The 26,334-nt window shown below is 36.7% G+C and overlaps 1 protein-coding gene across 2 annotated transcripts; it reads right to left on the reverse strand.

Annotated features, from left to right (window-relative positions):
• Positions 1 to 777: 777 nt before the first annotated feature.
• On the reverse strand, positions 778 to 26,266 carry MS3_00006590 (uncharacterized protein). Of its 2 annotated transcripts, XM_051214748.1 has the most exons (6): positions 26,021 to 26,266; positions 18,400 to 19,088; positions 16,836 to 17,207; positions 10,066 to 12,720; positions 9,123 to 9,584; positions 778 to 3,706 (listed from the first exon to the last, which is right to left on the reverse strand). In XM_051214748.1, exons 2-6 carry the CDS (start codon positions 19,063 to 19,065, stop codon positions 3,005 to 3,007), a joined length of 4,857 nt encoding a protein of 1,618 aa, XP_051067938.1. In that variant the 5' UTR covers positions 19,066 to 19,088; positions 26,021 to 26,266; the 3' UTR covers positions 778 to 3,004. The 2 variants fall into 2 exon arrangements, with proteins under 2 accessions (XP_051067938.1, XP_051067937.1); XM_051214747.1 differs by lacking the exon at positions 26,021 to 26,266 and having other exon boundaries at positions 778 to 9,584; positions 10,066 to 17,207; positions 18,400 to 21,117.
• Positions 26,267 to 26,334: the final 68 nt, after the last annotated feature.

A 26,334-nucleotide genomic window follows, 5' to 3' on the forward strand; every position in this document is an offset into this window, starting at 1 on the left:
ATGATAAAATAGTGTGGAAAAGTTGAACATATGGATTTTGAAATGGATAATGAATTCAACAGGTTTCAAGCACTGACAGGTACAGACCTCGTTAATCATGTACGTGAGCTGAGACACTAACTAACGAAATATAGATAAAAACTTTTGCGAAAACAGCAGAGATAATTTGCAACAACTCTGGTCTCACAACCGAGGAGTGTCAAAATATCGAGAAGCTGTCAACTGAATAAACCCTTAAATATGACAGTGTTATCAATGCAGCATTATAAGCTTTTAAAATATCTGAACACTACCGAGGAAAACTGGTTAGCTATGTTTTATGCTTTTGTAGTACACGACATTTCCGGGATCAATGAAATTAGACTTATGTCAATAGAACTGGTCATAAGAAGTGTTTTTGAATCATGATGTTATGGTAAATGATTACATTTCAATAGAGTCGAACATTACATACAAAACAAAAAAGATGGGAATAATCAAGAGTACAAGTTGTCACAGTGTACAGGTATATATATAAATATAGCTCTTTCCAGTTTACCTAAATTTGCATTTATTGTTAATATTATCATAAAATTTCAAAGCCATAATTAAAATGAATTGGTTAATAATCTCAATATTTTATTAGCGTAATCATCTAATAGTATAATAATCAATTTCATTTGTGTTTCATCGTTGATCAGAAGGAAGTTGGGTCGAATTATTGAGTAACAGAATATATGTAGTGATACAATACAGTTAATTAAATTAATACATTATTCTTTTCCATACTAAAAGCAACTCAACGTCGTTCATCGAAAACAGTACCTAAGAACATTTTTTCTGATGAAATGATATCTCTAAATATCGTGTTTTAGACACAATTTTTGACCAAAATGTCAAGAAACAAAATAAGCATTTCAAACAAGAATCTATTTTTTGTAAGTAGAACTTTGTATCCAACGCGAATTCCGCCGATAAATTAATCAGTACCAGAGATAGAGATTTCTAAATGAATAACTACTAGCTATTAGATAACCAAATTTTTACATTTCGAAGAATGTATTGTGAAAATATGCGATTTCACATATCATTGAAGCTAACAATATCTATTAGTCTCATTTCATTATCTAACATGTACAAGTCCCTCTTAAGACGGAAAACCGAGCAAAAGCAATATTTATAAATCATGAACTTTTGAAAATTGTACTAATATATTTTTCAGCAGTTTGGATAAAAAGATCATATATATGTATATAATCAGTTACGAAATTACAGATATATATCCCATTATTTGTATACATGTATTGAAGTGTAAACATTTTTGTAAATAGCATATATAATTATATATATATATATATATATATATATATATATATATGCGTATAACTGTATTTAAGTATAATACGTAAAAGCAGAACATGGAAAGGAAAACCTAATAGCTATCAACAACAAAAATGGGGCAAATTAACAACTGATCAGAAAAAAGAAGCAAACAAACAAAGTAATACATTTTAACAAAAGTGACTGAGCTCAAAATAAGACAGTAGCAATATACTACCACCACCTCTGATTCATACATACATGGAAAGTATAAACAGTTGAAAAATGCAACGAAACATTTAGAAAACAAAACACAACCAAAAAAACAGAATATAAATAAATCAATCAAAAATTTATTACTAAATAATAAATTTGTTACGAAACGGAATTATAATAAATGTGCACAAGGTTATCATCATTAGTAGATGTTGTTTTATTATCATCAGCAGTATTGCAAATGGTGTATACATGCATACAATAACGTTAACTATAGTTATTTTGTGCAGAATGTACAAATTCCAATGTTGAATGTAACAAATTCAATAATTAAAAACAGAACAAAATGGTAGAGATCAAGAGAAATAATATGAATAAAGCATTAACTATTATTTATTATACAACTGAATATTGAATGGAACAAATAGATAAACTGGTTTACAAAAGGAAAAATGGTTTGAATATCTCTCTGAAATAAAACAAGCTGTAGTAGATCGAAACACTTAATTGAACAGTCAAACAAGAGACAGACAAAAATAACATTTCATTTTATAATATATTTCTTATAGTGTATTGATCGCTTTTTAACATCTCAACGACTAGACTTTAAAACAAGAACAAAATCAGCAATAGAATGTCATTAAATATCAACTACATTATACATAAACAAATAATAAATATATGGGATAAATATTACATTGAGAAAAAAATGCTGTTACATAACATAAACAAGTTTGAGGGAAAGAATATCCCGGAGAAGGAACACACACAATAGTATTATTCAACTTAATTGTTGAGAAATATTTATTTAGAGAAAGTTACCAAACAGAATTTGTATGAGAAATTAGTGAGTTCACAGCATAAGCCACTGGTTAAAAGATTAAATGCGCTCCAACTATTTTCTTTATCATTAGCCGTAAAACAAGTTTGAATGATCAACTACATATCAATAGAAAATACATAATGTATGGGAAAGAAAAAGAGAGTAGCGAATACCACATCGAGGTAGTTGTTCTAAGGAACAGTACACCTGAATTAGTTACTACAGCTGCACTGTAGGTTAACAAACCACGTAAACCTACATTCATACTGATATAAACAAAAGAATATGCATGAAGAAAAGGTTCAACCGGAGTTAAACACAACACATGAGAGAATAAGAGAAAGTAAATGTGTAAAAGGACATAAGAGAAAAAAAACCACATGTAATTACATTAGTGGAAAACATTATAATGCGCAAACAGCAAATACACAAAAATAATTTAGAAAAACGTCAAGAAAATTGCAATGAAACATAATGATATCCAAAAATACAAACAAGCAGACATATCTATTCAACAAAATAAGTAAATTATGTACATATGCATATATATGTCTGAGGAAGAAATTTTAACATTTTCACACAAACATAGTACGCAAAAAACAAAATACTACTGCCAGAGTTGAAACATTATATATCATTGTGATAGATATGAATATGAAAAATTATTTATACACCTATACGATTGTGTACCGAATTAACAGGTGGATGATTGATTTTAGTAAGGTGATCACAGTCTGTTCCGACAATACTATTATTATCAGTATTTGTTATTTGAGAATGCATTGAATTTGTGTCATTAGACTGTTGATTTGATAAGGAAACTGTAGAATTGTCTACCAGAGGATTAATTGAATGAATCGACTGGAAATTCGACTCTGAATAATAATCTGGTCTTAGCTGTACTAAGTGCATTTTATTAGGCTTACGACGGCTAGACCCACTAAGAGTAATAGTTGATTTGTTTTGTGCTTCAAATACAGGTGTATTAGATATTTGAATAGCTGGAAAGGGATTACATAACCCAGAGATATTTTCATGAGAACTATGAACAGAAGAAATACCATTGATTTGCAATGGATATACAATAAGAGTATTGTCATCATCAGCACTATCATTAAGCCGTAATATTTTAGCTGGTCTTGACAAATCGAAACTATTATCACTCAATTGGTAATCAATTGAATTGTGGAAAATGTTAGTTGGTATTTTGGGTAAATCCATATCATGATTATCAACGACACTAGAATTTCCATTCACCTCTTCACTTTCATGTTCGTTAGTCCTATCTTCTTCTGGTAAATTCCCTCCTGTTCTGTTTGGATCGGTGGCTTCGCTTTCATCTACGATTCCAGCATCTTGAGCAGACATCTTGAGTAAAACGAGAAAAGAATTACTTAATTATTAAATCACTCTCGTAAAAAAGACAAATGACATGAAATTATCCTTTAAAAGATAATATTTTACTACAAACTTTTTGAATTGTGATCGAACTGTGTTCGGACGTATTAATAAGCAACTCGCGAAAACAGAAATTTGTATGAAAGTCGACACAACAAAAGTTATTATTATACTTATAACCCAACAATATTTGGTAAAATACAATACCAAGAAACATGTCACACAGAACTAAATCGCAAAGGTGTGTGATAAGCATAGAATCCAATCCACATAAGAAAGTAACCCAGACACATTGTATTTATGAAGAACATGACATCATATTAGTCATTAGTTTCTGTTCTAAAATATTCGAATTCACCGTTACGCATAACGTCTACGTCAGCATTCTAAGAGTTACCTGTTAACAGATGTTAACCTATAATAATGAACATTCATTCGTAAACCATTCAGTCTTTACAAAGTCGGTGTCAGTAAACAGTGGTTAGTATGAAAGCTACGAAGGTGACGTGAATAGAACTTGTTCAAAACGGCATTATTTACTGAATGATTTCCACTATATGCAAGCGTACAGCGACATTAACAACATTACTCATACAGTGTTGCCGACAACTGAAATATTCATTGAATATCTTTAGTTAAAAAAGAGCAAAATTTTACATTCAAAACTATTTCTACCATGGTGCTGAATATCCAACTTTTAGAGTAGCATATGACTGTCTTGCTGGTGTTATTTATTAGTGTACCAAAAATATGTATATCTGTATCAGGAACGAGACAAGGAGTAGTTGGGAAGGATTTACAATTCTATCACGATTTCAAACAGTGCAGTAACATTTTGCTAACATATCAGACCAGATTCTTCATGTAAAATTTTATATACGGTTTAGAAAAGCTTTTCAACAGTTGCCTCAAAGTTCCCAATTTGTGATTTAAATCAAGTAAATTTCACCATTCAGTTCTAATTTTATTGTTTGAAGCTTAAACAAAATAGGTGGATACATACATGCAAATTTAAAAAAAAACTTTTGGAGGGAAGAAATAAGGAAATAAAAGGGACTGATTTATTGAAAATATATTTTAAACATAAAATGGGCCAACCCCATGATGTGTTTAATATAAATGTTTAGCGACTAGAACTGTTATACGCCCTAATTATTACGTAACAAATTATCGTGTGGATGAAGTCGCAAATAACTTGACTAAAATTATTGGGTTTCATATCTGCTGTGAACACGGAATTATAGTACCTTAATGTAGTCGACCAGCCATATGCAACGTAGAACCTGGTATGTGTACATAGGCGAATGCGCTATTCCATTAGCAATGAACTTGTTGGGGCAAATCCCAGAATAGCAGAAGTAGCAACAGTATGTGTGGTGATTGAAGCGATTAGGCTCTGAAAATACATTTCGAGGAAATGTAAATCAGTGAATTTAGAAGCATGGGATCTAGAGGGATACAAAGAATGAAAAAACCTGTTCTACTGTAAATGATTTTGAGCTATACTACCTGATCTCCAACTAATGATCACGATAATAACGCGGACCCCAACCAAGTGGTATGCACCTACCCTCATAACTCAATCTAACAGTGTCTTCATGAACTAATGACATGTCTTTTTTTGGTCGCACCAAACTTTATTCCAACCTTTTACACCAACTGTCGACGCGCGTTTGGGTAGCTGTTAAATGAGCATACGTAATACATGTCCTAATCATCTTCATTGACAAATATTAGCTGCCTCATCAGTCGATCTGCAATTCTTACCTAGTACTCTGAGTCTAACCTCAGAATTGCTAATCCTATTATTCCAATATAAGTGAGAAGTGTCTCGAAGGGATTCATGATCGAATACTAGTAATCTCTGATAAAAGTGGTTTCAAATTAAATCACTGAGTCAATAGTACATAAACCAAAAACCAGGATCAAAGCGCTACTCCTAAAAAACCTTGTTTAAAAGCAAGTCAAATTAACCAGTACACATAATGAAAATTATGGTTTAGTATGTCGATTTGAACAGATTACAAAACCAGTTAAATCCTAAAGCAAATGTGTATTTCTTTTGCCATATATACTAACATTCATGTGAGAGGTAATTTATTTAAACGAAATACTCAATTTTAAAGAAAACATGATTTTTTGCCCATTAGAAGATTTTTGGCACCTAATAAAATATTTTAGGGATTACTGAAACATTACTTGATGTAGGCCTCGTCTCTGTAGGTTTAAAAATAATTTGAAATGACACTTAAGCGTTTATAAGAAACACGAATATATATAAATCTTATGATTACTGTAATACAGCGAATTTGATTTAATTTATCCCTATGATTACGGTATATATGTAATAAAACTGTTAGGGAAAGATAGTTTTAACGAAGTATTTTGGCTACAGAATACTTAAAATTCACGACGCACAGAAAGCTCATTTTAGAATTTCCATTTGGACCTACAATCCACTAAGTGATTTAAAGGTAAGGCGTTCATGCGTGATACCGAAAGTCCCGGGTTTGATTACCGGATGCAAGTTTGTGGGTAAGAGATTCAAACTTTGAGAACTCTACAATCTCCACGAATCTCTTACACTAATAACAGTCATTAAATTATCTGACTTTACCAATGATGGATAAAAGCAAAAGGGAAAGATAATCTATTATAAATAAATATGAACCATTCAACGAATCACAGAGTGAACATACATTTGAAAAAAGACAGTGATTGGTGGATTAGTTTCGATTAGAAAATGCCCATTCAACGATAAATAATCAGTACATTATCAAAAGATAGTGAGCTGTTAGTTAGTTAGCATTATTGTAGTCTTTGCTGTAATACATTTACAGAAACCAGAACTGTGTATACGAAAAGCAATTACTTAATTTTTCTCATTCTATTATAGTCTTAAAATGTAGTTTTCCAAGACCCCTAACCTTTCATTCTTTTCTTCTCTGGTGACGTTTTAATCCTAACCAATATCTTTTCTTTCCAAACTCACTCTGATTACACTTTGTTTTAATCTCAACATTTTTAATCATGTTAACCAACTCTTTCTCATAATTATTATTCTTTATTTAACGCCTATGATATTCTTGATGAATATTTAAGGTCTTGAAAACCATACCTCCAGTTTCTTAATTGAGAAAAAAAACATTTTTTTGTGATTTCGTTAATATGCTCAATAAAACAACTTTTTAACGCTTATTTTAAACAAGTATATTGATTATCGTTATGGGAAAAGTGAATATTTAGTGTATGTACAACCTTGAGAACGAGTTTGCCCAAAAGACGGCTGACTTTTTTTATAGAACTTAACACTCGTGTTTTTATCGCTGAACAAACCAGTTCAGAAAAAACCTCAGCAACTATGAAAAATTACTGCTGCACATATGTGCCTGGTCTTACGTTGTAACTGACTGATGAAAAATCAGTGACTACTATAATTATTTTTGGGGCAAATAACATTGAGAATTATGGATAGTTAATCCAGTGGTTTATGTAACTACTATTCGAGTCAACTCTTGTGACAATCGCAGAGGAATTAGTTGGACTAATATAGCTTCAATAATAATTCGACGCTTAACTAAAGCTTGTGAAGAACAGACTAGAGAAAACCATGTTGGTTTCCGACCTGTACGTGGCTGTATAGACCAGATATTCACACTACGTCAGGTCCTAGAACATAGACACACATTCAGACGTCCAACAATCGTAGCATTTCTCGACCTTAAGGCGGCATTCGACTCTGTTGATCATGAGGTTCTATGGCAGTGTTTGTCACTGAAAAAAGTACCAAAGAAGTACACTAACCTTATAAAGGCTATCTACTCAAACACAACTGGTAGAGTGAGAGCTTATGGCGAACTGTCATCAGAATTGATTACCTCAAGTGGTGTTCGTCAGGGCTATCCACTCTCTCCATTCTTGTTCAACTTTGTCGTCGACGTACTTTTAGAGATAACACTTTCCTCGTCTAGATTTCCAGGGGTTGAACTTCTACCAGGAGGTTCACTTGTTGGCTTAGAATATGCTGATGACATAGTTTTATTTGGTGAAGACGCTGACAAAATGCAGAGTCTTATGACCACTCTAAGCAACAATGTAAGCATGTTCGGGATGCGATTCTCCTCCTCGAAATGCAAAATTTTACTTCAGGATCGGGTTGCATCGACACCTGAACTAATGATAGGGAGTGAAGTAGTTGAGCGTGTCGACCTCTCCACTTATCTTGGGAGTCTCATCAGCCCTTGTGGTTTGGTGTTTGACGAAATCTCAGCACGGATACAGAAGGCTCGAATAACCAAAGGACGGGTTTACTGTGCAGCAGTTCGTTCCGTCCTACTTTATAGCAGTGAAACATGACCGGTAAGAGTAGAGGATATTCGTAGGTTACTAGTATTCGACCATAGGTGTCTTCGAAACATTGCTTGTATATCATGGGACCATCGAGTAAGTAACTCAGTTGTTAGGAAACGGGTACTAGGTAAGGATGGCAAATCAATTGATGAAGTAGTGAAACTTAATCGGTTGAGATAGCTGGGACATGTGTTACCTATGCCCAACGACCAACTGCCCTGACGAGCGATGTTTTATGGTGTAGGAGTAGGTTCTACGTTGTTGATGAATGACAACTGTATTAAAGTATTCAAATATATTTTCCAAATTAACTATACCAGAAGGATATACGTGTTATTTTCTGTTAAGTGTCTTTCAAAAATAAACATTGTGAAACTTTACAAGTCAAATCTCATAAAAGTAATATCGGCAAAACTATAACTTATGGACGAACCAATCATATTTAAGATAGCAGGTCTTGAATTTTGGTGCGAAATTTATTCACTAATATGTTTAAACATCATTTTAGTATTATAGCTGATGCCAATTCGTGAAGAAAACATCAAATCTAATTCCTAATCCTAATTCCTCACACTAATTCTATAACCTTCATTTAACCCTAGTAAGTAGGTGGACATTCCAAGGTCATCTTAGCGATGCTCAAAGGTAGTCTATACATTATAGTCTCATCAGTAATATCATTAGATTTTTTCCCAACTCCGCTTGTAAATATGAGTAACTTTCCAGGATAATCTGTAATAATGATTGCTATTCCTGCACATGTAACCTACAAGTACTTTCCAAACCTATTTTATTCATACGAAAGAATAATGTAATTATTTTTATTTTATATTGAATTTCGATCACAAGATGTCATTGTCGCAAAATAAGGCTAAATAAATAAGCAAAATGTAAGGTCGACAGCGAAACCTCTTAGTTATCAAATTATTAACAATGATATTCAATGTATCTGTGAAAAACTACATTTCTCATTTAAGTACTTTAGTGCACAATTTCAAGAAAAACAGTTTGCTATTTACTACATGATTTCGATTACCTTTGACAAACTTTTATTCACTGGATGTTTGCTTGGACTGGAAGAAAAATGTTCAGGGCGATTAAAACTCACAACTTCTCGGTGGATAGTAGGTTGATAAACCTGAGACGCAAACTGGCCTGATGGGCGAGGTAAACCAACAGCTGATGCACGACGAGATCCAAACTGACTGAGGTCCATTTCAGACAGTGGTTTAATCACAGTTCCTTTCCATTTCATTTTAGCCAAGTGAAGTAAAACATGATTTGGTAATAGAGTGTTATCTTCACGACTGAGGCGGCTACAATGCATAGCAGCAGCTTTGTAGCGTTCCGGTACTTTAGCATGCACACCCAGTATGTGCTTTCGAATGTCACCCATTCCATGTGGTGAAGATGAGGAACAACCAGAGCAGCAGAAATATCTCCTACCTCGCCGTCTGGTAATGTACACTTTTAGTGAACTGTAGACACCCATTTTAGCCTGTAAAATAATCAACGTTTCATTTATCTATGATCAATAATGTAAATACTATAAAAAAGATAACAGAAAACGTGAAAAATGCAAACATTTTCACTTTTGGAATAATAGTTATCAATAATTATTCTACTTTACATAAATATGGTACAGCAGCTGTGCAGGGATTTATATAATAATCTGCTCTTCAAAGTTTTATTCTCGATGATAAAAGACACTTTGATCGATCAAAATTGATGCTTGTGAGTGGTTTGAGTAATAAAACACCCTGTAACTATAGGAATAAGATACAGCGTGATTAAAATATTGTTATCAAACAAGTTTAACTGTTGGATTGACTTGGATGAAAAGGATGGTACTACGTAAAACAATGAAAATACAGATTTTTCTTCGATTCAAGATTATTCGGATGCTTAAGTACCAACACTGTTAAAAGGCTTAATTTACGCAAATACTATGATTAAAGCAAACAGCAAGCTATACAAACCTCAAGAACCGGAAAATAGTTGGGTGGACAGTAGCCTTGTACTAAAGTTTTTAAAGCTTCGGATGAATATGGAAGATCAATTACACGTTCCACTTCCTCTGCACCAGAAGCCTGGACAGCATTTAATTGTGCAAGCGGATCTTCCACTTCTTTCTGCATCTTTTTAGGATCAATATCTGAAACTTCTTTATCATCATTTTCATTACTGTCATATTTAGTGAGTGAATCATCATGACAAATTGAACCACTTGCTGCACCGGTATCAGTCCCTTCACTTACTGAGTCTGTTTCAGTAACATCTGTGATTTGTGTTCGAGGCGAAGATGAAACAGAGTGAGTATTCATCGACTGCTGAAGTGCTGTTGTAGGCACAGAAGGATAAGGAGCCAATTCTTTCAAAGGTTTTGCGAAGCTAGATGGTGCTGAACGACCATTCATACTGGTAGTGGTTACGTCAGGAGGACCAACATTAGGAAGATTATTAAGTTTAATGGGTCTGTCCATAGCTAGTCGAAGAAGCATATCATCAGGATAGATTTGAAAATCATATTCCCTAGTAATACGAGAAGCCTGGCAACAAATGGTGATAAATACATTTGGAATACGAGCATGAACACCCATCACATGACGCCTACTATCAGCCAATGTTGCGGCGCGAATTTTACTGTCAGGTTGTCGAGTAGTGATAAAAAGACGCCCACATGGACAGCGGAAAGCTATAGTGCGATCATTACGACATATTCGGCTCATTTTGTAAGTTGAATATACGCGCATTTTCGATACTATGTCTTCTATATGGTGTTCAGGAGCACCAGAGGATTCCAACAAATGACGAAGAACTGGTTCAGAAAATGGCAAGGCAAGATCAACAACCTTATCAGCGCCTTCTATTCCTGGTATAGATGGGAGTGAAGCTAAATCCACACTTGAGTTAGATGTTGTCGACTGTTCTATATTAGATGTAACAGGGGAACCATTGATGTGATCATCAGTTGATTGGATAGGACTCGTAGAATTAGGAGGATGAAAATCTGGAGGCACCAGGGGTCGAATTCTTACAGTAACTTTGGTTTTGGAACCCGGAACAACGGCAATAAAATTAGAGCCATACGAGTCTTGTGTACAAGACAAACTATTCAACGCTGTAGCCAAAGTCGTAGAAGGACTCTCAGAAGAAATAGGATGATTCTCATCTACTGGATTTGGTGAAGCGTTTGGGCTGGTTGGATTATTTGAAACCAGACGTCTATGTAAAAAATCTCTAGCGAGACGAGCTAACTTTTCATCAGAGAACAAAGTAAATTCAACAGGATCCAGGCGGGATGCTTGGAGACAGTGGCGAAAATGTTTAGTCGATATACCACAATGAGACCCCAATATATGCTTCCTCACATCAGCCAGGGCATGTGGTGATGAGTAAGAACAATGGTTGCATTTGTACCGCCGAAACCCTCCGCGTGTATCGACTATAACCGACAGGCGACAGTACAACTGCATCTTTTGCTCCAGGAATTCTCGCGTGGCAATAGGAAGATGGGCGGTCAGTCTTCGTAAAACACGTATTGAGTATGGTAAAGGAATACGACGGCGCCCAATCTCGAGGACACGAGGCTTCATCTGACGCATAGCGAGCTGTTCTTGAACTTCCTGAAACCTTTCCTCACTTTTGGGCAGATAAGTAAAACGCAAACAATCTTTCAAATGTTCTCTGGGGACTTCCAGATGCACTGTAAGTAAATGTCGTTTAAAATCACCAAGACCGTATGGAAACACTTTATCACATTCTGGACAAACCGGGATACGACGATGATTTTCCTTCCCTAAAATCCGGACAAAGTAAGAGGAGAATTGCTTCATTTTTAAAACTAATGAATCTATTACATGAGGTTGCAATTGTACACGTAGTTCACTGCGGAATTTACATTCATCGAATGGAAAAGAAACTAAACCTTCGCATCCACGAATAATTTCATCCGACGACAGGTTATCATCAGCAAATTTGTCTAGTGAGTCTAAGGAGTCGCTGGACTGAGAACCCAATACATCATTATTGTTGACTTCTTTACTATCTTGAATTGGATCTAGTGATTCCGTAGACAGAATGCTGGGTTTAGGCTGAATTGGTATTGGAGATGAAATATCACAAGCTAATGATTTTGAAAATGTACTGACTGAATTCGGAACAGCATTATTTATGTTGAAGTTTGTCAAACCTGAAAGAGCTGCTGCAGCCATAGCAGCAACAGCTGAGGCTGCATCACATGCACTTAAGTTTCCAGAAGCGTTATTTATTATATTCATTGGTGAACTTGCTGGAATACTGGTTAAACTGTTACTAACTATCATACCGTTATTATTAGATGAAGACTGATCAATAGAGACTGTATGAACATTGCTTGGTGGCGTTTGTTGAACTCGGTTAGTTAAACTCATTAACGTTGGTGCAGTAGGTCGGGCCAAAGCTGCAAGATTCATAGGTGATTCAGTTTCCTTTGCATCATCATCAGGAACTGAGGAAAAAGAAGGAAAATAATCAAGAGCGTATGCAGAGGATCCCGACTTCTGTTCAGTATTGAGAGATAAATCAGTTGTAACCGGTTCAGAGTCATTATCCAGTAAAGAAACGCGTAGGTGTTCCCGATAGACTGATGCTTCCTTTAAACAAAAAGGTAAATAAAACTAGAGGATGTATAACAAGCTTATTGTATAAAAAACAAATTAAATTAATTAAACTTACTAACTGTCAAGAATTACACTGGATAAGGCTGAATGATAAATACTGATATTATTCGTCTCCATTATCAAAAATAGACTAATTAACTCAAAACCGAAAGTCAGCGATATGCAGTTTACTGTTTAGAGGTAGTGTCTATCTCTAATATAGTCTAACGAGAACCACTGAAGGAAGACAGTATGTAATGTATGTACCATAGAGCAGATGAGACTAAAAACCTTTGCTATAACTGTAACTGATTTTTTTATAGATGAAGCAACATAAATAACATCCTTTAATCCTTGGTCTATAACCACTAACAATATTTCACTAAAAAAGCCAAATATGTTGGAAGTTTTATTCATTTTATACCGAAGCCATTGTCCAGTTTCAGTTCTGAAGATATGAATAATTAAGGCACGTTTAGAGAATGGATCAATATAAAAGGTTATGAAGGAAATTATTAATTACCCCTTGTTGACCAATCCCTAAAAGAATAAAAGATCTTTTTACATGCTAGCATTTAGTCGACGAAATGCGAGTTACTTTGGAATTTGTCTAGAAAACTGACATTATTTCCAATCTCAACAGAGATTAAGGTGATTTAAAGGATTATCATATATGACGAGAATAATTGGGTATAAAAAAACCTGTAATCTAAGACACAGTTGATGCACTGTAACGAACGATACAACACAATGTCCATTTGCTCTTATCTAAGACTCCCCTGTATCACAGTATTGATGTTCATACTGCAACTGGAAGGCAGTACTTTTAGCTTCAAACGGCGACGGGTTATCTACAGAGTTACTTACTTACTTACGCCTGTTACTCCTAATGGAGCATAGGCCGCCGACCAGCATTCTCCAACCCATTCTGTCCCCCGCCTTCTTTTCTAGTTCCATCCAATTCTTGTTCATTTTTCTCATGTCTATTTCCATTTCCCGGTGTAATGTGTTCTTTGGTCTTCCTCTTTTCTTTTGGCTTTGAGGATTCCATGTGAGGGTTTGCAATGTGACGCAGTTGGGTGCTTTCCTCAATGTGTGTCCTATCCACTTTCAGCACTTCTTCCTCCGCTGGGATCTGGTTTGTTCTCTCCCACAGTACGTTGTTGCTAATAGTGTCCGGCCAACAGATCCGAAGTATTTTGCGTAGACAACTGTTAATAAACACCTGTATTTTCTGGATGATGGCTTTCGTAGTTCTCCAGGTTTCTGCCCCATACAGTAGAACTGTCTTGACATTTGTATTGAAAATTCTGACCTTGGTGTTGGTTGACAGTTGCTTTGAGTTCCAGATGTTCCTCAGTTGTAAATATGCTGCTCTTGCTTTGCCGATCTGCGCCTTCACATCTGCATCAGATCTACCCTGTTCATCAATGATGCTGCCCAAATATGTAAAGGATTTTACATCTTCCAAATCGTCTCCGTCAATTTTGATTGGATTGGTGCATGCTGTGTTGTATCGGAGAACCTTGCTTTTCCCTTTGTGTATATTGAGATCTACTGCTGCTGAGGCTGCTGCTACACTGGTCGTTTTCTCCTACATTTGTTGTTGCGTTTGGGATAGAAGGGCCAGATCATCTGCGAAGTCTAGATCGTCTAACTGCATCCTATTTGTCCACTGTATCCCATGCTTTCCTTCAGATGTTGATGTCTTCATGATCCAGTCGATCGTCAAGAGAAAGAGAAAGGGTGAGAGTAAGCAACCTTGCCTGACACCGGTCTTTACTTCGAACGAATCTACAGAGTTACTGAGTCCAAATAACCAATAACTTGCTTAGTGAGCGCGAGGATTACATTATTATTAGTAATGGACTGAATTGTTCCGTCTTTAACATTCAGGTCTGAATTTTGATCAGTCTTGCTGGCATGTGTACATCCCATGTGGGCTGCTTCGATATGGCTGACGAGTCCCAAATATGATTGAACATGTGTTTTGGATTCCACTAATACAAACAATCCATTTATTCTAAAAATTGTGTGACAAAATGGACATATCGATGCAATCACCATGAGATGTACATATGCCGATGGAGACTGATCAATATTCAGTCTTGAATATCAACTTGAGAATTTAAACATCCACTAATGTTTCATTTAAAAGCTATTATAAAAAAGGACGAAACTAGGTCTAAACTTGATGCGGATTATGAAAGTTGGAGATCTAGGAAAATATTGAAACTATATGAGTTTGTACAATCAAATTACTAGTCCGTAGAAAGAAATTCGGTCGTATATCTAAACAGTCTATCGTGTTTACTCAACAAGTGATAATTTACCAGCAGTTACACTTTAACTTCTAACAGTTTCAATAAGCAAGTATAAAAATGGGTATATATATGAAATTTCTATAAACACGGATGTATGACATTATTTACCGACTGGAAAGGGAAACTTTCCTACCAGCTATTATTATTATTATTTCAACACATAAATATTGGTAGAAGAGCGCACCAAATATATATGCGCCACACCATATTTGTGTGTGTGTGGGCTATGATACTGCCCGGGTGCCGAGACCGAAGCAGATGGTTTTCTGGGGGGGCCACACCCCGAGCCTTTGACCTAATGGTCTAACCCACAAGGCAGTGGAGCATCGTGAGGAGATGCAGTCCCAGGGTAGGCGGTGACCAACAATTGGTTCATACGCCATTTGTTCCCGCAGGATAATGGAGCCCATGTGGACCATTGGTTTGGGATCCGGTTAAAGCGCCGGACATTCGCTTTTCGTCCTCTCATTTTTGTAAACAACACCCCCGCCACGAGAAGGCAGTGAGTAGGACTTCCCTGGCAGAGGCTGTATACGCGTGGCCGTGTGAGAGCATTTCGAGAGGAAGGGAGGGCGGGCCCACCCCACTCTCGGCCATACCAGGGCATCTGAGGGCTTCCTACCAGCTAATCATTTAGCATACAATAATACTTGAAATGGAGTTTGAGTCCTCATGTGTATTTACGAGCTCATGTTAGGAACAGATAATTAAAAGGCATGAGAGTTATTAAACCAGCGATGTCTTAGAAGTAGTCTCTTTTTCCAATATATTTAGTTGTAGCTACAGTTATCGGGTCAATAAAGGCAATAAACCTTTATCGCTAGCAGGATTGATTTTTAAGGAATCATATACATGACATCAGAAAGTACCCCTTGTTATAAGGGAATTAAACGAGGAAGTTATTAAGGAATAGATGCAGCTACCATCAAATTTAATGATTCTGAAGTGAGAAAAATTGATTTTTATCAAAAGGGGGTTTTTGTGGAAATTGTAGTAATTTAATAGTTGGGTACATGAGTCAATCAAAGCTAGACCACCATGGAAAACCTGGAAGCACCGGATATCCGTCTCGTCCTAGTATAGGACTTCAGCAATGCACATCCACGATCCCGCTCGCGAGATTCGGACCCAGGACCTTCGGTCATGGGGACGGACGGAACAGCCGTCCAGTACATCAAGGTTTTCCATGGTGGTTTAGCCTTAATTGACTTATGAACTCAACTAGAAAATTGATTTATCAAAATTCTTAAAAACTATATTAAACTGTTTGAACATGAAGGTGAGTTATCTACTTGAATGACTTGAGAATTTGAACAATGTAATGTAATGGAACTGATCAGGGACAGTATTTATGCTGTATACCATCGTTTAGTGCACCAATACACCTTATAAAATAAAACCTAAAAATTAAACAGATTTTATTCAGCACCTAAGAATAAATAGTTTGATAAGTCACAGTTCCGGAGTAAAGTGTATACATAAGAATAGGAAGCTCCTGTTACGATCCTGGTAATCCAAATTTATCTTCTCTGACTGGAATCGAAAACGATTTGTTCATAATCCGAAAACCATATAAATTACGTGTCAAATGATTCATTGACCTCTGATAGGAATAAAAACCAATTGAAAGTATCCTGACGCTGTACACGTAAAGGTTCTGTAACTGTGAAGTGATTGACTGATTGCATGTGTATCTAATAACAGTTAATATGAATGAAGAAAATTGTTGTTCTTAAAGCAACATATCGGTAAGTATATGGTAACAGACAAAGCAAAATAACCTACCTTGGGATTATGAGAATAAGTAACATGCTCCGCAATTAACTTCTGCTCTGTAGATACCACCTGACATTTTGAACACCAGTAAATATGGCAGCGATAAACTAGAGGCAGTACTTTCTCAGATTCTTGGCGGCGATTACGGAAATATGCCCTTATACCTGTACAGGAAGCAGGATGCATCAGAAAATAAATCCACCGAATAGTTGTAAGATCACAATAAGGACAACGAAGTAGAAAGACGAATGGAGAGGACGTATCTGAAAATATCTTGTTAACAATAGAGGCCTGATCAACTACAGTCAATGAGGAAGTGCAATCATATTGTGATGCATTATCTAACTTAGCGACAGTTGTAACAAGATGGTTACAAATTAACTGAAATATAAATAAAAGCAGAACAAGTCCGAGAACAAATATCAGAAATCAGTTTGCAGAAAAAAAAACTAAACAGTAAGAACAAAATAAAGCTTTAAAAAATGGCTATATATATAAGCTGTGATAGTACAAAGTTTGAGCACTTATTTTAATATATTTGGATGGAAGCTACGTGGTTGAGACATTAAACTATCGATCTCTAGATTGCAACTACTTTAAATAACGCTCTATCGAACTTCAGTTTGGGGAGCCAGAAATTCACAAACCCTTACATAAAAAGTGTGACTTATAACGGAGTACATAAGTCTGTACATGGTGAATAAGTTGGTACATATTTGTAAACCGAAAAGCTAAAGTGTTCCAAAATTTACAAATATATGTCCATTTAAGTGTGTAGAAAGCTGCTGCTTAATTTACGAAACTATAACAAATACCAATAATCAGTAATCATATGCTTAACAGGGTCGCTCATAAACTTACATCATTGTTGGAAAACAAAGATGAAACCACAAACAAACGTACAATAATCACATCAAATCATTCACAGATTATTTAAGATATCAGTGATAAGTAGTACATAGCTAAAACTTTACAGCACTATAGGGAAGTATTTCTGTATAAGTGGAGAGCAACAAGTTGAAACTAGCAATCTACAAATACATAATTCAAAGAACTAAACTAGTCCTTAAAAATTTTCCTGATCCCAAACCAAAACATGACATCAGTTCATGAAGTCACTGACAACTGAATTGAGCCATGTCAATAGGTGTAGACTATTTGGTTAGAGTCCGCGTGATTATCGTAGCCAGTGGTTAGACTTTGAATGACATAATTCAAAATCGTTTGCAGTGGCGAAGGTGCACCCATTCTTTGTCTTCCCTTAAATACTGAGATCCTGGATTCACCAAAAATTATGTTTTTACTTCACCAATTCATACTCTATTACTTAAAATCCCCACTCATTCTGTTACTGTCTCTACTATTTTGGAATTCGACCTGGCAATTTTATCTCTCTGTGTTAATAGGAGTATAGCAACTTGAACCGATTTACATACGTACGAGCTTCTACGTAGCGACTGACTGACCTTTTCCAGATAGCAAAACCAACGAACATAAATATTGTATGACTACGACACACATTCAAAACGTTGTTGTGAAGTATATATTCCATAGAAATTGAAAAAAAGCCTACCTCCGAAGTTTCGCGAAATAATTGGAACGAATTTTCTTCTTTGAGATCAAGGAAATCAGTATGCTTTCGTCGAAAGTGATCCAAGATAAGTGTTCTAGATGGCGATTTCACAAAGCAACCAGGGAAAGTGCAGTGTACAAGTGAGCATAGATTTAATTTAATATGTTCTCCCCATTCCAACAATGTAGAAAATGTATTCATGCATTGACTGCATTGCAATTTGGGGGTCTCAGATGAACTATTATGTTGAGTGTCCCAGTGAATCTGCATATGTTGAAAACGATCAGTACTAAATTCATGAGAACACTGAGGTTTAGATGGACAAGAAAAGATTCTCGGAGATTTTGAAGAGGAAGGAGTTAGTAAGTGCTGGGAAATGTGAATCATCAAATAATTTCGATGAACAATGGAGTCACAGTAAAGGCATAGATGGTTTTCAGTATTTGAATGATACTTCGTTAAATGTGAAACAAAAACTTCGGGATCAGAAGTACTTGAGTCAGGTTTATGAGATACATTTGATAGATAATTTAAATGGCCATCATTCAGTCCCTTGTTTTGTGAGCACATAGAACATGTAAAGCACCCTGAAGCCCTTTCCAACAATTGAATATTTCGCTTTAAAGAAGAACATGTAAGTTTTCTGTCATAACTTTGGACACTCATTGTCAGTATGTTCTAAACAGACCCTGTCATTTAATACAAAGAAAACGAAGTCATAATTACGGTAGAACTAAACAAATGTTAATTACTATAGGTTAATAAAACAAATACAAGATTACGTTTCAGATTTCGTATGAATTCACTTAAAAAGTAAAACATAATAATTGACTACGTACAGTTGTATTGATTTCATTGTGTAAGACTAAGTGATAACATATAACATAAGCAGAGTTGGAAAATGGAATTGGGACAGTTTCGAATCGTTGATGAGAGTATCAACCCTGGTGACTTATAGAGATGCAAACAACGTGAAATCTCATCAGTTGCACCTGTACGAGCTATCCATTACAAATGTACGAAGTAATGAGTACACGTCCATAACTAAATAAAATACTTTGATGCGTAAGCAAAGGTAGCGAATATGTATAGTCTATTTTAGAAAATTAATTCTAAACCAATAATGGACATGGGATCTTGAGAAAAGAACGACATCTAAACCTGATTCGGTTAAAGACACCATACGACTATATTTCGTTCACCTACTTGGGGACCAAACATTTTAATGATTACCAAAGACGTCTAAAAGGTTTATTTTCGGTGCTTGAACAGTGATGAGCGTTTCGTGTTACAAGTGCCAGTAACTCCCAACTGTAAAGTTATGTTAAAAGACGTATCGATCTTATCTTGGTTTGTACATATGCAGTAAACTGACTGAAGATAGTAAAGCTTTTACATCATCTTAATTTTCAGGTTATGTGACTAATCGCAAGAGAATACGCATAGCGCTCATTGTAAAGCTGTCAATTATGCATGGGATATTGCATTGTTAAGATAGACTTACATGGATGTAAAATGTTAAAATAGGTGATAATTAATACGCATCTGAAGACAATAAAAAGGAACAGGGATATGGTATAAAAGTGTGTCGGTTGGCTAGCATACTTTGTATTACTAACAGAAAGAAATCATCCAAAAACACAAAAAAATAGAGACGAGATAAATGCAGTGGTAAGCTGAAGGAAGTAAAGATTAAAAATATTTGCATGAATATCCCTCAAAATCTTTAACTACTAAATCTTGTCATCTTAAATAACCATATATACATATGTCACAAGTAGAGGCTATTCATAGTGGTCTAGCTTCAACTGACTCATGATTTCAATCTGTGAAATTTCTAAAATCTCCACAAACCCCTTCTGTTAATAATCATCTGCTCATTAGTGACTGACCTCAAGAGATACTCCTGGAGTTCTAGTGGGAAGTCGTTATCAGTGGAGTTCAACCAGGTCTGTTGAGATATCAAATCACTGAGGACAATGGTATACAGTGGCGCAACTTCGTGGATTGGTTGAAGTTAGACATTATCACCATTGGATGCCGGCTCAGTGGTCTAGTTGGTTAAGCGCCTGGCGTGAGACTGATAGGTCCTGGGTTCGAATCTTGCAGGGTGCGGGGTCGTGGATGCGCACTGCTGAGGAGTCCCATACTAGAACGAAACCGCCGTCCAGTGCTTCCAGGTTTTCCATGGTGGTCTAGCTTTAACTGACTCATGATTTCAATCTGTGAAATTTCTAAAATCTCCACAAACCCCTTCTGATAGAGGCTATTCAATTGATAAAGATTGGTCAGTCAGTCAGTCAGCTACAACGTAGGACCAGGCACATATGTGCATCGGTCCAGGTTGCCATACCGCATCAGCACAACAAGATGAACACCGGATTCATAGCAGTGGTTAGGTCAAAGGTAGTAATATGTAAGAGAAAGGTTGCATATAGAGATATATTACAAGAAGAAAGAATTGGTTCGTAGAAAGAAAGATATGAAGCAATTTTAATCTCTTAGTTTAAGGAAAGACAGGGAGTGTATACACCGACGCCATTGTGATCGATTCTGAGCCATGTCACCAAGAGTCTCCAACCATTGGTTACGATAGTCACGCGGACCCCAACCAAGTAGTCTGCATCTACCAACATGGCTCAGACTAGAAGTTAGTGACTTCAAGCACTGATGCCACGTTTTGGTTTGGCCACCCCTAACTTTCTTCCAACCATTTCCAATACCGGATAGCATTGCACGTCGTGGTAATCGGTGTTCAGGCATACGTAACACGTGGCCCAACCATCTCAGTCGATGAAGATTCATAACCTCATCAACTGATTTACCATTATTCCCTAATACCCTGCGTCTAACCTCACTATTACTTACCCGGTGATCCCAGCAGACGCCAGCAATATTTCTAAAGCATATGTGGTCAAATACTAATAGCTTACGAGTGTCTTCTACTCTTAATGACCATGTTTCGCTGCCGTAAATTAAAACAGAACGGACTGCCGCGCAGTATACTCGTCCTTTTATTGATAGACGGATATCTCGTCTTCGCCATAGGTGACGCAAGTTGGCAAAAGCCAATCGAGCTTTTCGAATCCGTGCTGAGATTTCGTCCGATACCAACCCATTAGGGCTGATCAGACTTCCAAGATAAGTGAAGTTATCAACGCGTTCGACTACTTCACTCCCTATCCTTAGTTCAGGTGTTAACGCAGACCAGTCCTGAAGCAACAACTTGCATTTAGAGGGAGAGAAGCGCATTCCAAACATCCTGGCATTGTTGCTCAGTGCTACCAGAAGAATCTGCATTTTGTCAGCGTCTTCACCAAACAGGACTATGTCATCTGCGTATTCTAAGTCGATAAGTGGACCTCCTGGTAGGAGATCAATACCCGAGAATTCAGTCGACGAGAAAGTTATTTCCATCAGTAGATCTATGATGAAGTTAAACAAAAATGGAGAAAGTAGACAGCCTTGACGGACACCACTTGAGGTTGCAAAAGTAGATGACAGTTCGCCATAAGCTCTGACTCGACTAGTAGTGTTCGAGTAAACAGCCTTCACAAGGTTTATGTACTTCTGAGGTACGCCTTTCGATGACAGACACTGCCACAGAATCTCGCAGTCTACCGAGTCAAATGCTGCTTTTAAGTCGAGAAAGACCACCATTGTCGGACGCCGATAAGTATGCCTGTGTTCTAGAATCTGACGAATGGTGAATATGTGGTCGATGCAGCCACGACCAGGTCTAAAGCCAGCTTGGTTCTCTCGTGTTTGCAGTTCACGAGTCTTAGTTAGGCGTCTGATAATTATCGAGGCTAGTATTTTAGATATTATATTAGTTAAACTAATCCCTCTGTGGTTGTCACAGGATGATTTTGACCCTTTCTTATATATTGGGACGATAAGTGATTGTGACCAGTCAGATGGAATAACGTCTAACTCCCAGATCTTAGCTAAAATATTAGTCAACCCAATCGCTAAAATTGGACCACCATCCTTAAAGACCTCTGGAGTCAATCCATCTGGACCAGCTGCCCTTCCTCGTTTCAGATTAACTATAGCTTTTTCAACTTCAGCAAGAGTTGGGGGACCTACTTCAATGTTCCATTCACACTGTCTGGGAATGGAGGGTAGTTGTAGAGTAGCTGAAGGCCAGCTGAACTGTTCTCTGAAATGTTCCGCCCATCGTTCTAAACGCCTGGACTGGGAGCAGATGAGTGTATCGTCTTTTTCCGATATAATCTCACTTACACTTGACTTATTAATTCCAGTTTCTTTTATTAGTCTGTAAAGCTGTCTTGTGTTCCCTATAGTCGCCGCCTTTTCCATCTCTTTTGCTTTCGTTGCCCACCACTGCTCACGGTCGTTTCTTAGACTTTTTCTTAACCTAGATCTGATTTGTTGTCGCTCTTCATAATGTTCAGAACCTGATGGGACGAGTTTGCGAGAATCCATCAGTGTGATAGACTTTGAAGAAATCCACTGGTTCTTTGAAACTCTGTGGTTTAAGTCGCTAATAGATGTCACTGCTGTTTCCACAGCTGCCTGTATTTCATTCCAAGCAACATCTGGGTCAGCCTCGTCTTCAGAACTACCTAATCGTGACCTCAGTTGTTCCTGGAACCTACTTTTGGTTTCCTCGCTACTCAGTTCGGTTCTAATGGGTCTTTTTACTGTGGCTTTTTGCGTCCAGTGAGGCGCAAGCAGATGCGTGCCCGTATTAGGGCGTGGTCGTAGTCCAAGCAGGTACTCCAGAATGAGCGACAATCTTGTACCGACCCTCTCCAACGATGACTGATGGCAATATGGTCTATTTGAGTCCATCGTTGGTTTGGTGCAGGCAGTCGCCACGTTACTGAATAGTTTTTCAAGTCACTGGGCGGCCGTTACTTCTAAAGATATTTGAATACTTTATCAAGTTATACTGCATTAACAGCCATTTGCTATCCGTCAAGATTCTAGAAGACTTATTGGTTAAACCACACTTAATATCAGCAAGCCATATACAACATAAAACCAGATAAGTGCGTCAGCTGAAATCGCCACAAACTATTAGCACAGCAGAATAAAACTACCAAGACAAAGCCCAGAGAAGTAGTAATAGTATCAGCAGATTAGATATGCAAAAAGTATAAGGGAATTTCGCCACCAGGTTCTAGGGGAAGACAAAAAGTGAATGCCTGAGCTATTGAGAACGATCTTGAGTGTCACCTGAAGTCTCTAATCACTGATCACGATAATCGCGAGGACCCCAACCAGATAACCTACACCTACCTACATGGTTCAGTTTATTTGCATCTTTAAAATGAGAATGGAGAAATTTTAAAATTTGTCCATGGAACAATGCCTCAAATTGTAGATGAATATCAGAATACAGAACCACTGGTTAATTGAGCAACTACAGAAATAAAACTGTCAGGATGAGTATGAGCTAGATTTAATGCAGTAAAAAATAAATCACCAAAAACTGACATTAACAACTCATGAAGGGGACGTGTATCAGTTTTGAGAGATGAAGTGGCTGGTAGACAACTGCCTCCAAATATCCTGGTACGATCGAGGGTGGGGAGAGTCAGCTCTCCCTTTCGAAATGCTCTCACATGGCCACGCGTATACAGCCACTGACAGGAAGTCCTACTCACTGTCTTCTTGCGGCGGGATGTTTTTCACGAAGTTGGGGACGAAAAGTGAATGTCCAGCGCTGTAATCGGGTTGGTGGATACGGAGGGTCCACCTAGGGAGGTTAGAGAACCGTGGTGCACATGGCGTGCAGGACCCTTAGAGAAAAAAGGCGTATGGACCAATTGTTGGTCAACGGTTACCATGCGACTGCATCTCCTTACGTTGTTCCACTGCCTTGTGGACTATACCTTTAGGTCAAAGGCCCTGGAGGTGGCCCTCTAAGAAAACCACCTGCTCCGGTGTGAGCACTCGTGAAATATTACAGCTCTCACACAAATCCATGAAAACTACTGGCCACATTGTTGTTGTGTGGTACATACGTAATTGGTGCCTCCTTGTACCAATGTTTACGTTCAAATGAATAAATAAATAGGTAGACAACTGAGTTCCTGATATTTGCAATAAATTAACGACAACCACTCAGTGGTTCTGACACAAGCAAGCGTAAGTTTCGTTTACTACTCGAAAATCATGCTTGATAGTCATAAACTAATACAGAAAGTGCATTTTTTTGTTAAGTGTGTACTTTGCAAACGTTTAGTGAAACTACAAAGTTATTTTTTTTACTTTAACATCTTCGATGAACCACTGTCATTATACAGTGGTGCAACAAATGAGAATTTACACTAGTGAAAGCTTTGTTAGGATTCAAAGCCGTAAGCAGACTTGTAACAATTGAAATCCTCTTAAACTGATAGAACCAAGATGTATGATAGAGAAATGTAAACATTTTGTCAACTGCCACCGAATGAAGTGCTAACTAGCCTTGATTTGTAAAGTAATCCTGATTTATAAAAAAACGGTAGTCTCAACGGAGATTATGTTTGCCGCACACACATTACAGATGCTTGCAGCTCAAAATAACGATCTGTCTGAGAATGCATAACTCACTTAAGCAAGTCATGAAGTTTTTTCACCATGTATTCATTTTCAAGCACCCAGGTTTATAAGCTAAAGACCTATATATAGGGGTTAGAGAGATGACTATCTGTGGTTACAACCAAAAATTATGAGGCAGTTAGAATGGACAACGTAAGATGCAGACCTATGTACAGAATTCTACCTTCTTTGCTTTCATAGCGAAATAATATTCACCGCTTAGAACACTAACCGACAACAAATCGACAAATTCTTTTTAAAGTACCAGAATTCACTTACAAACTAGTATGGCGAGACTCTAATTTAAGGACGACCTTTGAACGAATCTTAAGTGGCCTTGACAATTATTAGCTAATCAGAAGAAAGTTAGCATAAAGTGAAAATATATTACATGAAAGTAGTGAATTACAGTGGATATTCTCCTTTTACATGATTTAAAAACTTGTTAAGGTTTGATTAAGGTTCAGAGGTTCTGCATTCACAATGCATATGGAATAGAAACTCGTCCATTGGGTTAGGCTTACGGGTAAGGTTAGGGTTAGGATTAGGGTGCTAACATACGGTTAAGGTTTAGGGTTAGGTGAGGGTTACGGTTTAGGGTTAAGGTTAGGATGCTAACATACGAGTTTTTAAATCATGTAAAAGAAGAATATCCACTGTAAATTATTACTTTCTTTTAATAGATTTTTACTTTATGCTGTCTTCTGATTGCCTAATAATTGAAATTGCTCAAACGCTTGATTGGCTCGTCCATAAATTAGAGTCTCGCCACTAGTATGTATGATGATATTAGGGGTCAACGTAATATCCGAACAATAACATCATACGTGAATACTTGCTTGATCTGACAAAGGAACGACACCTCGAATTCCTAATAAGACGACATCAGTATCAACAAACTTTTAACCAAAAGGGACGAGTGGGTCACCTTATTCAACTGAACGCATTAAAAGCTAACATATTCTGAAGGAATAGATCGCTTAAAAAACAGTAAGACAGTAAACAAACTACATGTCCATAAAGGCTGAAGCACACGAAAAGCGTTAACAGGAATAAAAAACAATACCTTTCAGTGAACCGATACGGACATTAGGACCTGAAAATGTAAATTATTAGGTTGATGTAAAAAGGCTGAGAATAATACTTTAAAGAGAACTGAACGCACTTTTAGAGTCGCGTGAAAACCGTTGATTTGATTTTTGAAATGTTTTGTACAATTATAGTCCCCCGAAAAACCATTTGATAAATCCCGCTTTTGCAATCTTAACAGTAGGGTCATAAAGCGCGCTTTCTTGACTCAAACAAACAAAAATAAGACAATTTGACACAGTATAAACAAATTCAATTTTCAGTAAGCAAAATAAATTTATATTGCAGCTC

Source organism: Schistosoma haematobium, chromosome 2, assembly GCF_000699445.3.
Source record: "Schistosoma haematobium chromosome 2, whole genome shotgun sequence".
In the NCBI taxonomy this organism is placed as follows: domain Eukaryota; kingdom Metazoa; phylum Platyhelminthes; class Trematoda; order Strigeidida; family Schistosomatidae; genus Schistosoma; species Schistosoma haematobium.

Coding starts and splice junctions, on each gene's coding strand:
- MS3_00006590 (XM_051214748.1), bottom strand. CDS start 19,065: ATGAGTGTCCAAAGTTATGACAGAAAACTTACATGTTCTTCTTTAAAG. Junction 9,585..10,065: donor ACTATTTTCCGGTTCTTGAG/GTTTGTATAGCT, acceptor ATTATTTTACAG/GCTAAAATGGGTGTCTACAG. Junction 3,707..9,122: donor TGAATAAAAGTTTGTCAAAG/GTAATCGAAATC, acceptor GTTTTACTCAAG/ATGTCTGCTCAAGATGCTGG.